The sequence below is a fragment of the Corvus cornix genome, chromosome 2 (assembly GCF_000738735.6).
Source record: "Corvus cornix cornix isolate S_Up_H32 chromosome 2, ASM73873v5, whole genome shotgun sequence".
NCBI lineage: Eukaryota > Metazoa > Chordata > Aves > Passeriformes > Corvidae > Corvus > Corvus cornix.
In genome coordinates this window covers 146,237,977-146,252,898 of record NC_046333.1, presented here as the reverse complement: position 1 = coordinate 146,252,898, position 14,922 = coordinate 146,237,977, and the positions used below count along the sequence as shown (strand labels likewise).

Genomic DNA, 14,922 nt, shown 5'->3' with positions numbered 1-14,922 from the left:
GCCATTTTTTCCTGAGGGTTTGATAGAACTGTCATTGTTTGAATCTGTCAGGTTAAACAGGGATAATGCAATCTGAGACACTAATGAGTCAGTTGAGCAAAAGGGCCATCATACATTGTGTTGAGAAGCATTGTTGCAGATGCTGGTGAAACATTTCAGGAATAAAATTGGACAGGTCTGGAAAAGACTGATAACCTCCTCCAAAGACTTCAACTTCAGGCATCAAATGAAATGTTACATGCTTACAGATGATCATTCTGAATTTTGAATGCTGATTAATCATTTATGGTAATGCAAACCAGCAGAAATTCTTTAAAACAGCATCAGATTTACATAGGTACAAATACTGTGTGCTAATGATACCGTTCTGTTGTGTAAATCAGAGTCCTGAGGATACAATGACCTCCAAAGAGCTTATCCAAAGTTCACCTTCACTGAGGTTGTGATTCATTTGCCATGTTAACACAACTCATCATTTGCTAATGAATGTGAACTGGAGATGGGAAAGGAGCACAAATAACTTATCTGCACCCCACGCTTCAGCTGTTGCTGTGTTGACCTCAGCGCTCCATCAGCACTATGGGTCTGCAGCTGCAGACCCTTCAATGCTCTTTCCTATGGAGATGCAGATCTTACAGAAATTCCACATAACACAGCCTCTGTAAGCACCTTTGCTGAAACATTTTAAAGCTACTGACGTACTCTTGTTAGTTTAAAGACAAGATGTTATGAAAACTACTCTTATAAAGGGATTTGCCTTTAAACAATTGATCATACCCCTCACGTTTCTATCCAGGTCACATATCTTGCTATGTGTTAAACCATTTTATCTTCCCAACATATAGATATTAAAAAAAATCCCAATGTTCATATAGAACTATCAGAGATGAGAAGCCCTCAAATATATTTTGAAAGGCAGAAAAAAAAAAAGAAGAAGAAGAAGATCTGTGGTAGTGGTTTGATTGGTGTGAGGCTGAGTTACAGGGAAGGAGTGTTTTAATGTCTACACTGAGAGAAAGGGCCTGACATTGAGCATTTGTCCACCTGGGGAAGGTGTGATTAGGAGACCATGGTCAGGTTCACATCCCAAAGGGATTTTCATCCATGTGGCATTGTGCTCAGAGCCAGGACTCTGGGAATACTCTTGGTTGGTATAATGGAGCCATCTCCTTCAAAACCACAAAAATTTGGGGCTTGGGTCACATGCACCAAGTGCACTGTGAGACTCCATGGGGGATCTTCAGTTTCCATACAGGGCTGGAAGAATGCAACAGAACCTAGGAGAGGAGTATCTGTTTCCCTGTGGAGAAGCAACTTGAGAGTGGATTTACATCACGGTGTCCATCATTATTGGATAAAAGCCCATCCCTTGGGATCAGACTGAGATAGACTCCTACACTGATATACTTAAAAATGGCTATTTTATCTGAGATAATCTAGAGCCTCTGAGACATTCCCAGTTCTGTTCTAGAGAGATATATAAGAATATTCTGCATTAGGTCCCCTTCCCCTGGCCCCTAGCTAATGCCATTTTCTGGGGTACTGGAAATGAGCCAGAGCTGTGAATCCTTGTTGTCTGACTGATCACAAATGCCAAACAATAACCTGCTATGGAGCAAAAAGCAAAAGTGAAGAGTCTGGTGTGAGAAAAGGTTTATAGGAACAGCATCAAGTCAAACTGGATTAAAAATCTGGTTTAATTCCCAGTGAAATTTGGTCTATTAACACGGTATTTTGTCTGTGTAAATTTGTGTATTCCAAGAAAAAGCATTCCTCTACACCACCACTGTTCATTTTATCCACAGCTCCTGTAATGTGAAGTTTAGCCCTTGTGTCTTTTAGCACTGATTCTTTTTCCTCTTCTTCTCTCCTTGTGGATAAAGTGAGGGCAGCTCATCCTCTCTTCATTCTGCACAGTAAGAAATACTTCCCTGAGTGATTGATGTGAGTTTGTTTTACAGCACCACTGGATCTCTGGGTGGGTCATAGTCTACAGACCAGATTGTTAAGAAATCTGATGTGCAGTGTTGTCAAATAATCTAAGTTGCAGTAATGACTCTGCACTCTTCACTTAAAGAAAGATTTCAGAAAGTCCTCCTGGATTTGAAAAACCCCAGCAACTGGATAGTTCAAAGCAAAGATCTGAGACCTTTGTCTGATTTTCTCTAGGTCAGGCAGTGATTAAACCCTATGTGGAAAACATCTATCTTCCATTCTAGCTGTAATACTTCATGCTTTTAGCCAGAAAAGTCCTGAGTCAAGTGCCCCATGTCACAAGCACGACTGTGACCACCTTGGGTGCAAAATTATAGAGCTCACTGTGGAATTTATGCCAAAAAATCCAGAGATCCTACTTAATGTGAGAGAACTGAGCCATATGCCTGGCTCCACAGGAGCTGCATTATCAGGACACCCTTCATTGCCCATAATGGAAAACCCACTGAACTGTTACCTGGACCTGGAGTGTACTGGCAGTGTGGTTGTGGGGTGCAGGTCATGTGCAGCCATGCGCCTCTTCCTTACACAACTGCAAATCTTTGAGCAGGCTAAAAAGTCCATTGGGAATGGCACCATGCAGATTTTTTCTGAATGTCCCACTCCAGGTGAGAACTGAGACCCTTGCAGAAAGTGCTCATGTTCTCACCTGAGTGTGTGATGAGTTTGAGAAGGCACAGGCAAAGAAGATACAGTCCCAGATGGAAACTGTTTTTTCAATTGGCAATTCCACATGGCTGAAGTGCTACATTGGGCTGGAAGTATTGCCATTTTTGAAAGTAAGGGGTTTGCAATGTAGAGTCAAAAATAGAAAAACATCCAACTCTCAAAACTCCCAAATGGGTTGAAGTCTTGCATAAATAGTAAACATTCTCTTTTCAGTTCATTGTAAGAATCTGTCTGACCACCAAATTATTATTATTATCAATTTCCTACCTAGTAACTCTGTATTAGAGACTACAGAGGCTTTTTCTAGACAGTGCTGCCTTCGTATTAGAAATTGACTTTCAGCTATGCCACCTTTGGAGGGCCTAATGTATTTGATGGGAGTGCCTGTGAGAAAAGGGACTTTGGTCAAGTGAAAGAAAGGGTGGGTGGGCTCTTTGACTGGGTTTTTCTGCTTGTTTGTTTTTACTGTCTCTTACAGTCTTTTGATCTTAATTGATTTCAAATGGGAAGGTAGAAAATATCACAACAGTGTTCAATCAAGGCAGAAGTCACAAGTGTCAGTTCAGAAGTTATGCTCATTTACCTTCTTTGGAGATTTCTAAATATTTATTCAGAGGGTATGACTCATTCCTCTCCTTTCTAAAGAAACAGGAAGGGTTTGTGGGGGAGATCAGTGCATGTGCCTGTGAGACACCCTAAATCTTGTGTACCCCTGAGATTTTGTCATGTTTGGAAGTACACTCCTAGATCTTTTGTCCCTCTGGACACAGCATTCTTGATGACATTTAAAGAGGTGTCTTCCTAGAAATTTTTCTCCAGATGTTTAAGCATTGATACGTATGATTGCTACTCTTACCTTAGGCTCTTTCTATAATCTATATTCACTTCTTTACAGAGTTTGCTGAAGGCTGGGCACTTGAATACTCAATTACAGACTGGCTTTCAAAATTCCTTCACTTTTATTTTGCAAAATTTTGCAGAAACCAATGTAGGAATCATAAGGTTTACCTTTAAATGGTTTCATGCAAGTTTTTTAATGTCCTTTGGAGAATGACCTGTCAGAAACATTTCTGCAACTCATTTGATTTGTGGTTTTTGCAGCTGGGGCTGCTGGGTGATGTGGTTTGGCTCTGTGCTCTCCCTGCTCTGCTGCACTGCATGGCTCACTGTGTTCCGTAGTCTGTGTGTCTCAACTCAATTAGCAGCTTGCTGCCATCCAGAGATAAGCCCATGGATAGGCGTTCTGGTCATGGCAGATAAAAGCCCCAAACAATAGTTCAGTCTGATGTCCTTCACTTAGTATAAAAATAGAATTTAAAACCACTAATGAAGAAACTCAGAATATTTAGTTGCAATGGTTAGGAGCTTTTCCATCCTTATTCAGTCTGCAGGGCAATAGGAGACATCTAACCCCTTGGTAGCTAATGCTATCATTGCCTCTCCTTCACTTCAGCTGTCCCCCAGTCAGTCACCCATGTGAGAGGATACCTTGGTCTCTCCCAGTAACTTACATGTGCCAGGAATTTTGGAGCACTTTTAATACCTGTCCTGGGAAGGAAATAGGATATTGGTATGTGACTCTTGTCTTCTAAACTGAGAAAAAACAGGCAGGGAAATGTAGTACTCTGGGCTGTTCTGCAGTCTCATACCAGCAAACCTGGGAAATGTGTCAGGCCATTCTTCTGAAAAGTCCCCTTGAGCAGAAAATGCAGGTTGATGGTGTCTGTGCTGTGTGACATTGCTGACCCAAAACATACCAGCATGCCAGACTCCCTGAGAAAGATGGCAATGGTGGTCAACAGGGCTCAGAAGAAAAAGGACTGGACCTGAAAAAAAGTGGGACAAGGGGTCTTTAACCTGGCTCTTAGCTTGTACATGGAGAAGAGGAAAGAGGAACCATCTGATATAAAAACTTCTCTTTTTCACCCTAAATGCCCTGCTGTGAAACACAGTTTCCCTCCCCCAGATCTTGATTTTAAAAGCTTTCCAGACTTAAGGAAACAGCAGTGAAGCCCATTCAGAGGCCAATGAGAGCCGAAGGTCATCAAAAATATGACATGAGTAAAGGTTTGGGCTTTTCTACCTCAGCTTCCTACTGTGAGAGGGACAATATCTCTCACTTCTGTCACTTCTGTCACCAAAGGACAAACATCATTCTGGGCTACCACCTCATCACCTGCCAGGTCATCTTGTATGCCAGTGAGACTATGGATCTTTTGGGGATCTTTCCTTACTTCCTAGGGTATCCTTCAGTATCGTGCGGAGGACTTTTTTCTGCCTCTGCCTTTGCAGGTGAGAAAGAGTACAATACAGTTTACTGAGCATGGTATTTCTACCCTGTCCTTGCTGTATAATGGCACTCAGACAGGGATTTCTGCATGGAGCTGTGTGTGTGCACTCAGTAGAATCTGTGGATGCAAAGAAAGAGGAACCTTAGGACATCCCTTCTGCAGGACTTGCTGCTTTTTCTCTTTTCTTCCAGGAGCTCCACTAAGTTTCTCAGTGCTTTTCCCTGCATCCCCTGCCCTTTTGTAGCCTCATAAAATGTTTGGATTTTTCCTGTCACCCTTAACTGATCTCTGGCCTATTGCTTGGGAGTGCAAAGATTCAAGTATCTAAATATTAAACACCGAGTATTCCCGAGTCTGCGGAAATCAGGCATGCATTCCCTTGCCTCTGAAGAGCTGCTCTCAAATATTTGGTAATGTCATTTTTTTTAGTGTTAAAAACCCTGACTCAAGCTTCTCATTAGCAACCATAAAGTGATCAGTGCAAGATACTGCAGATGTTCTGTGAAAAATGAAGTTTGGAAGTAGAGAAAAAGATGGTGGGTAGGAATATGGAGCAACTGAAAGAACTGTGAGAAAAGATGCATTTTTAATCCTTATGGGTAAATGCCAATAGCTGAAGAAAATAAGGTTGTTCCAGTATGAAATTTGGGAAACTGTGTGGGAATCATGGTTTAGAACCATATTGCTTTGGATACCGGAAACCAAAAATTTAGCAGAACACTGCCAGATTTTCCTTATATATCACAGTCTTAGAGAATTCCATTAGCATTTACCAGGTGGCAGAGCATAATGAAACCAGAGCACAAGTTTTAAGGGAAGAAAATAAAGTACCAAATTAAGCAAAGCAGAAAAATCTAAGATTCATAAGAAAATTTGGAGACAGAAAAGTCACAATGTCTTGCAAGAAGTGATATTGAAGATGAGAGAGCAAACAGCAACCTGTGCACTATTGGAATAGGGGATTTCTTATTAAAAACTGTTCTAGAAGCTTTCCTGCCCAAAGCCTGGATTATAATTTTGTAACCAGGATCCTTGAACACATGTAGATGGGATTCCTAAATTTACAGTAAGGGATTTCAGAAAAACCTGGTCATGTAGGACTGCTGTGGGTGGCTGGCTGGCTAATCCTTTCAATAGTAAAAAATACATAAACATTATTAAGAGGTGGTGTTTGTAATTATATCTAAACCAAGGGTGAACATAAGGGGTGGCATTCAGCTCATTTACACAGTAAAACTCTCCACAAGAGCTCATCACCAGTCTGTTCTTTAAGAGAATATATATCCTCTGTAGGCGCTCCTGTCCAACTTGAGCTCTTTGCTTTAAATCAACCTGAGCTGTACACTAGAAGCACACTTTCCTCCCTATTAACTAAACCTCACTGAGACTTAACATTTTGTGCTACAGCACAAAAATGTGTCAAAATGATACCAGATGCAAATGTTTGGCCTGCCTGTGATATATCTAGTGCTCAAGACAGCTCCATAGGGAAGCTGCTTTGGAATAGATTACAGGCAAATTACTGCGGGATCTGCTCCTACAATTCTGAAGGATGGAATGGTGAACAGGAAGCAGGTTGAGAAGATGTGTATATAAAACATATAAATGTTCTCAGCTAGATCTGCATTCTATTGGCTTCAAATGAAAACAGATATAAAATAAAAACTCAAAGAATGGGAAATATTAAAATAAGTAAAAATTTACAAAGCAAAACAGTCTGTGCTGTTCATACAAGAAACATTAGATTCATGATCATGCATAGTCATAAACTATTTCTTTTCTGGGAAAGAATTTTTTTTAATATTCTTTTTAATACACCAAAATAGTGCAATCAGAAAATATGAGTATTAAACATTCAATTTCTAAGACTAAGAAAATATATTGACCTGAATAATATACTATTTGTGACAGTGACAAAAGAGCACTCCCATTTTGTGGTCAGGAACCTATGCATACAACAAACTAATCACATTTTTAAGTCATAATGCTGCAAATAGGAACCATGTAACATGCTGTGAAAAATTATGTAAAATACTGGCAAGGATGATTCTGAAAAGCTGAAGAACACATTCAGATCCTCATTTAGCATATGTGAAACACATTCTTGAAGTCTGGACTGCCCCCTGCTGCAAGCCTGTTTAATAGGAAGCTTTGACTTAATAGGACTCAATTCTCATTTTTAACCTTGAGTTTCATCCTATTTCTTTCTTCTAACCCGTAGTGCTCTATGTCCCGTGACTCATTATAACTGTGAGTAAATTTCAGATTTCCTCCCCTTCTGTCCCTTTATTCCCCAGGTCAGTGGCAGCCTTCCTCCTGCTCATCCTCTGTGATTTCAGCAGTTTCTTACCCTGTGATTTGCCTGTTACGATTTTACAGCCAGACTCAACCACTCAGCCCACACTGCTGCCTCTACAAGATTAAATTAGGCAGTGTAGACTCAGGTATTGTCCTGTTGCCAACTGTCTTTATGTTTGCATGGCCACCACATGGGCATAGGTGTGCCCACAATATGGGCAGAAGCAGCAAGGGGAAGGTGAAGCTTGTTTTCATCCTTGCTGAGCAAGGGGGACTGATGTAAGAAGCATGCCATCTGTATAGCATAGCATCTTCCATAGAAAGAGGACACAAGAAGACTTGCAAGCTTCAAAACCACCAAGATCCAGACCAGAAGAGGCTGGGCTGTGTATCATCAATGCAGATTAAAATTGATGGCGTGCTCTGAGCCACAGTCATAATTATTGCAGATGCTGAGGAGGACTGCTGTGAGCTGATTAACTTGTGGGTGTTTGCAGTTGGTGTTTATCCCTTGGAAATGGTGCAGCAGGAGGAAAGCTGACCCTTTCAAGATGCGTTGTGGTTATGAGTACAAACACAGGCTTTTCATCCCTTCACACCCCAGTGTCCTGCAGGAAAGAGCAGGAGTGTGGCTCTGTGGGCTCTGTGGTTTTGGGGACTGCAGTTCCCACTCAGCAATGGCACCTCTGAGGTGCTTTCATGCACTTCGTTCAATGGGGGGTTCAGGCCACAACCTCTTCTCAGATTTTCCCTCAAGATTTATTTATGAAAACTTGTAATCTTCAGTATGACCCTCTCACCCTACTTCTAGTGGGGTTTTTGTTCTGCATGATCTGTTGTTCTCGTGGGTGGGCTCTCACTTGGAGCTGGGACTTGCAGTGTGGGCTGTGCCACATGGAGAGATTGGACAAGCAGCACCCCCAACAACACTAAGCAGTTTTCCTTCGGTGCCAGCTTCTTGGATTTTTATTGACAAAACGTTTTCATCACTGAGAGATCCCTTTCCTTATATCACATAAGTGGGTGAGCTCACCTGAACATCACCTGCCTTGAGTCCGTTCATGGGGAAGGAAAATGAGGGAGCTGTATCCCCTCGCTCTGTGGAGCACAGGTACCCTCTAGTGGTAAAACCTCAGGCATTTTTAGGCAAAAAAGATGACGATTTCACTACTAACTTATCTTCTGTCTTCCTCTTGTACACAAATCTGTGCATCATCTTTAATTGACAGTGGTGTTTTGTTAAATTATATCATAAATTCATGCCTGCAGTTTAAGTAGCCTATGATGTAATGTAATGATGTAATTTCCTTGGACTGCTTTCAGTGTGTTTCGCCTTTCATTAAATCATTGAAATGATGCTTGTGAGCTGATGGGTGACTGAATTTTCACATGGTATAAAGTAGCGGCTGTAATGGAAAGTACCAAGAAGCAGCTGCTCAAGGCTCTAAATGGAGTGTTAGTGGTGGTACCACTGTAAAGGCTGTACTGCGGCAGAGCACAGGTGGCTTATAGTTACTCAAAGGAATCATGTTGTCTTTGTTTAGTTTTCACCAGCTCGCTCTTGGGGGTTCAGGACTGCTGGATCATGGGTCTTGGGAAGCCAGGGAGCCACTGGCTTTATAACTGCAAAGTGGGAACAAGGTATGGTGTGACAGAGTAAGCACAAGGGCATGGCAGGAGCACCACAAAATTGCTACATGAACTGCCAAGTGTCTTGAGCAGCAAGAGTGTGGTTGTAGGTAAATGGCAAGAGACACATTTTGGTCTGTTTCCTGCCAACTACATAACCCATGCTCTAGAGCAAGGCTGGGGAATGGGAAAAGTGAAACTTGCCAAAGAAATCCAAAATTATTTAGCATGAGCAAACACATTTATATACTTCTGTTCTAGCCTTTCTCGAAATGGCTGATCAGAAGTTTTCCTGGCATAAGAACAGTGAATTTCAGAAAAGCCACAGCAAAGTAATCCTTCAGGGTTTGCTATGATGTATTTCACTGTTGTCTTTTCCTTACATGGAGGGTCCTAGTGGATGCTGCTCAGAGGAAATTCCCTCCAAGAGGCAGAAGGAGCTATCTGGAGTTCATCTCTGTCCTTTCACTCCATCTGCAAATGATTTGCACATTCTCAGAATACCTTCTTTAGCCCTAGGTTTTCTCAGACATGAAGGAAAGGAAAACCCAAGTGTGCCGGTTTGGCCAAATGTAGAAATACATCCTCTGAGAGAAGGCAGGTCACCACCGCTCCCCCACCAGGTTCGGGAAAAAATAAATTTTCCTCAAAGGAAATTGAAAGAGATAAAAACTATTTATTCAACAAACACATGGGAAAAGGAAAATAATGCTAAATAATAAAATGTCTCTCTGTGGAGAAAAAAACCTGGGAAAGTGTCAGAGTCCTCCCTGTGGTCTCCTCGGAGCTGGGGCTTGGCCCAGGGCCAGGCCCTCTGTGCCCGGTGGAAAGTCCTCCTGATGTGTTCTGATATTGAAGCAGTCCAGTAGAAAAGGGAGAAAATCCAAAATTCCAGGGAAGGAAAAAAAGTTCAACTCTCAGTCTCTCTCCGGAGAAAAAGAAACTGAACAACTGGTCAGAAACTGACCTGGGAGCAGCAAAGCCGGGTGCTTCCTCGCTCCCCTGCAACAGCTGGGGAAAAAAAGTCCCTATCTCTGTGTGACCTTGAAGAAGCTGCAAACTGCTTTGAAAAAGTTTTGCTCAGTTTTTCCTTTCCCCTCTCAGGCTCAGTTTAGAGGCATAGAAAGGCACAAGAATTAATTTCTGGGCATAGGGCAGCGATATGGGATACACATCATAAAGTCACCCCAAGACACCAAGGCAGGTTAGAGGACACGAGTTGCTGAGCTGAGCTGAGTCCCTGGTTACTGCCTCCACTCTGCAGGTTCTGGCTCTGTTCATTTCACCCAGTGAAACAAAGTGGAGTTTTACTCAGCAAGAAATGAAATCACACTACAGGAACCAGATTGAAATTCAAAACAGGTATTACACATAAACACAGCTTGATTCTTCACAAGCTTTTTTCCCTGGATGATTTCAGTACCTAATGCCTATCATTTCTTTAATGTACTCTAGCTATGAAAGCAGTGGATCCAGAGCTTTTACAAAGACATCCTTCTAATTTATTCATTAAACTCAAAATATTTCCATGGCCACCTGCCCCTCTGTTCCTGTGGATCAGGTTTTGGAAGCACATTAAAATGCCCATGATCTGGGTACATGAAGTACCAGCATATGAGCTTGCCCCACTTTGCTTCACAGTAATCACTTGTATAAAAGAATTTGAATAGCTTGAACCTGGGAATAGTTTTGCAAACCAGATCAATTAGAATGAATTGGATTTACCAGCAGTGGGAGTTAAATTTTTAGTCAAATCTCTGTGTTCTGGAGCCTCACAGACAGAAAATAACACAGGGGCAGTGATTTATCACACACTTTGTTTACTGGAGAGCAGAAATTTACTCTCTCTTGTTGCTCTTTCAAACCTTTTCATCTTTTCATCTGCATAGAAATGATTGCAAAAAGGAAGAAAAACAAAAAGAAATGCAATGCAGTTTTCAAGGGCGGGTTTGTCCTGGTGCTTCATTATAATGAAGTGTTTACTGTTTCCCAGGCCTCAGGGTGTGCCAAGCAGAGCCATTGCACTGTAACTGCAGTGCCATTCTGGGCAGCACACAGCTTGGAATAGACCTCCTGAGCAATAAAATCCTCTGCCATATCAAACAATCCCTTCTGAAAATGCACTATCACCCATTTCATTCTTGAAGAATGTGAGTTAATTAAAGCATGTCTGGCCAGGAACATCCCGACTCAGGTTCTTGCCATGACTGCCAGTTCCCCCTGCTCCATCCTGGTTGAGAACCCTTGATCTTCATAAAAGCCCACCTCACTGCTCGCCAACGGGAAGCAGCCATCCCTTGGAGGTTTCTACTCAGGATTTTATAGGCAATATCTCCAGTGCAAATACAGAGAGTGTCGCAGCGGGGATTACTGCAACAAGCATATTTCAAACCAGGAGTCCCGTGGAAAGCGAAGTATATATGGACAGATTCGTGGTAGATGTTTCAGACATGTTTATTTCTCCAGCCGCATGGCTGAGGCCCAGCTCAGGAACCCCGCAGTCACGGGACCCGAGGGTCCTTGGCCACACCGGGGAACACAAAACAACCAATGGGGAATGAAGCTGAGCAGGGGCAGGGAAACCCCGTGTCTCCCCCCCAGGACCCCTCTCCCAGGGCTGCATGGCAGGGGGGAAGGGACCTCAACATCTCACCCGTTTTATTTTAATAAAAGGAGAATGAAAACAACTGGATAAACATAACAAGAACAGTTTCAAGACAAAACAAGCCACCCTCCTGAGTTTTTAAATGTCTAAACAGATTCTGTGGAACATCTTAAGGCTGACACAAGGGAGACAGAAGTCTCTGGGCATGCTTTGTGGGGAAACTGAGGCAGGAGAGGGTTTAATTTCTTCCCTCCCCCTTTTCATCCCCCCCTCGGCATCGGAGAGGAATTGTAGGGAAAGGGAATTGTATAGGGAAGCCATGGGGTGAAAAACGGATTAGGAATAAACTGGGGATAGGGTAAACTTAGGAAAGGGTTCATATTGGGCATAAGGTAAAAGGGTAAACTAGGTTGTGGGTAGGGAAGTTGCTGGGATGGATATTGTTTATAATTTTGTGCATAACGGCTGCCTTTGACGGGAATACCCCCAGGCCCAGTAACATTTGCTGCTTGTAAACCCTTCTTTCCTTGCACTATATCAAACTGTACAACTTCCCCATCTCCTACACTTTGCAGGTAATTTTTAGGGTTATTCCTTTTAATGGCAGTTCTATGGATGAATAGATTTTCCCCTGTATCATCTCGTGTTATAAATCCATAGTTGTTTTTTACATTGTACCATTTCACAGTTCCTGTGACTTTCGTGGCTACAACTCCTCCTATCACGTGCTTGCATGTTTGTCGTGGATGCTGGTCCCACGTGTCCGCCGCCTCGCCAGCTCCGTGGCCTGGGAGCGGTTCCACTCGGCCAACTCCACGCTGCTTTGAGAGCGGCCCCGTTTCGGCGCTGCGCTGCGCGGCTTCTCGTGTGGCTGTGGAAACCGCCGCTTCTCCCTCCGCAGGGCTCTCCAAGCCGTGTGCTCAGAGCGGCCTGCCACGCCGATGCCCGGTTCCTGGCTGCTCGTGGCCCACGGCACCTGCGACACCTGCAGCGTCACTCCCTCACTCGCGGCCGCGTGGCCGGGGACCCTGAGACAGGGATGGGGTCCGCGATAAGGCGCGCGCTCCCGAGGGGGCCGGGCGTATCCAACGCAGGCACCTCTGCCAGCATGTGCCACAGGGATGGCGGCCGCGCGGCCTCGGCCACGGGACTATGGCCATCCTTTGCTTTGGGGGAATAGGACTATATAAATGCTCTTGAATAGCTCCACTGACTACCATGGATCCATGCAAGGCTTCAATCACTTATACATGTTCTGTTTGATCTTTCATTTCCCACAAGATCTCGTCCCAAAAACACCCCTGACAAGATCCAGGAGGTTCAATATCAAAAAGTAACTCTCGAGAAATATAGGAGAAATTTTTGAAAAGCCAGTTAAAAAAAGTTCTAGGTCTCCCGGTTCCAATACTTTCTTGTTTTGTTGTTCAAGGATTCCTTTATGTTCTAGGTACGTTTCTTTCTGTGGCTCAGAGAGCCCCATTTCCCATGATTCTTCCATAGTCCAGAGAGAATATCCAAACCAAGATGAGAAGAGAGAGGTCTAGAGTGGTTATTTTACTCACGAATCTTCCTCAGGGATCGGTATCTTGCTCGCATTCCTCCACCAGTTTGTCGCAGCGGGGATTACTGCAACAAGCATATTTCAAACCAGGAGTCCCGTGGAAACGAAATATATATGGACAGAGTCGTGGTAGATGTTTCAGAGATGTTTATTTCTCCAGCCGCATGGCTGGGGCTCTGCTCAGGAACCCCGCAGTCACGGGACCCGAGGGTCCTTGGCCACCCCGGGGAACACAAAACAACCAATGGGAACGAGGCTGAGCAGGGGCAGGGAAACCCCGTGTCTCCCCCCCCAGGGCCCATCTCCCAGGGCTCCATGGCAGGGGGAAGGGACCCCAACAAGAGAGGAGTAACAATGCTGTGGGGTTTTTTCTTTTATTTCATTCCAGGTTTCTGATTGTCTTGGGGTGTTTGATCTTAGCTGTCCTGACAACTTTCAAGGAGTATGAGACGGTTTCTGGAGACTGGCTGCTCTTGCTGGTAAGTAAATTGTGGCATCACCCTGGTAAGGCCCTGGAATTGAAATCAGCCCCATCAGCAGGGATGGAAACTTACTACTAACTCTGCATGCAGTGCTGTTGGTCCTGGAGCAGTGACTGTACACTTATATACTGGAGAGTTCACAGTCTATTGTCAACACCAACTGAGTAAAAAGAAAGTGAGGTTCCTGAGCATAAAGAAAATGAGAGGAAAAATCCTAGCCTGAGGCTTTTAAATAATGGCTTTTAGCATTTGTTCCATCAGATTATCAGTATATTTCCTATTGGCCATGTCAGACCTAAGCACACTTGAAAACTTTTTTGGGGGAATTTTTCAACAGTTTTGATTCATTTTATAGAATCCTACTAATTCTAGTATTTCTTTCAAGGGAGGTCATCAGAGTTGGACTCATGCTTGTGTTCAATAGCAATATAACTGAAATTGCTGCAGGAAGTGTCTCTGAGAGAAAATGTACTCACGGCAAAGGCTGCAGTGGGGATTTCTGCAACAGTCCCCTCCCCCCAGACCCCATGGCAGGGGGAAGGAACCCCAACAGGCAAACACATTCCAGATTACTTGTTCTATAAATTCTGAAGTTCATGCTCAAGACTTTATTTCAGTAAGACCTCTCATTTAGCAAAAGAATTAAAAAATAGGGGAAAACCCTCATTAAATATAAAATGGCAAATTCAACATTTTATGAAAATGACCCTAAAAACAAACTTCCTTTGCTCTCATAGCTATCATAAAATACAGGGCACAATGTCTATCTTAACCTGGCCTTGTTTAAAGCATCCCTTGAGAAACTGCACAGCAAAATTAGTTCCAGGATCTCAATTTCCATTTCCCCTTGTACCCCCAGAGACATATAGATCCAAGCAAGAGCTAAATGCCAAAAGGAATGAAAGGTGAATTCCCCTTGCATGTTCCTTCTAAAAAAGTGCCTGTATGAAAACACCCTCATCCTTCAGGGAATGTGAAACTCGCTTTTGGTCTCTGTTACCCTGCTTAGATCCATCTTTCACATTTGAAAAAGCCTGAGGTTATTTTTCCTTCTCCTGTGCCTGTTTTCATGTGACTCTCTGCAGTTTTCAGAAACACCTGTGGGTAATGAGCATGAGGAAATGTCCCCTTTTCCCTCTTGCCAGCAATTCACAGAGAGGAAAAGTAACCACGTGTCCCAGGCTGCCCATCTCTGAGCACCTCAGAGAAGCTCTCTGCTCCCCATTCCCTCCCCATGCTTAGAAAGGTTCTGGAGCAAGGTGGAAAATCCCATTCCTTCGTTCACCAGAAATTTAAGGGAACAATATATGCCTTAAATTTGTCTTATATATGTCTTTATCATTGCTTTAAACTTATGACCATGTGAATATCCTGTATCCTGCCCCTGCCTCA

General features: G+C 43.3%; 2 protein-coding genes across 5 annotated transcripts in view; both read left to right on the top strand.

Annotated features, from left to right (window-relative positions):
* Positions 1–13,508, top strand: part of DNAAF11 (dynein axonemal assembly factor 11) — a 255,970-nt gene extending 242,462 nt beyond the window's left edge. Inside the window, exon 14 of the transcript XR_005601374.1 lies at positions 13,437–13,508. The gene's annotated coding sequence lies outside the window, so the exon portion shown is untranslated. The remainder of the gene's footprint in view (positions 1–13,436) is intronic.
* KCNQ3 (potassium voltage-gated channel subfamily Q member 3) overlaps positions 1–14,922 on the top strand; it is a 203,934-nt gene that overhangs the window by 153,946 nt on the left and 35,066 nt on the right. For all 4 annotated transcript variants that reach the window (XM_010404760.2, XM_039548206.1, XM_039548207.1 and 1 more), the window contains exon 2: positions 13,437–13,527. In XM_010404760.2, the coding sequence (XP_010403062.1) occupies positions 13,437–13,527 (91 nt within the window). The remainder of the gene's footprint in view (positions 1–13,436; positions 13,528–14,922) is intronic.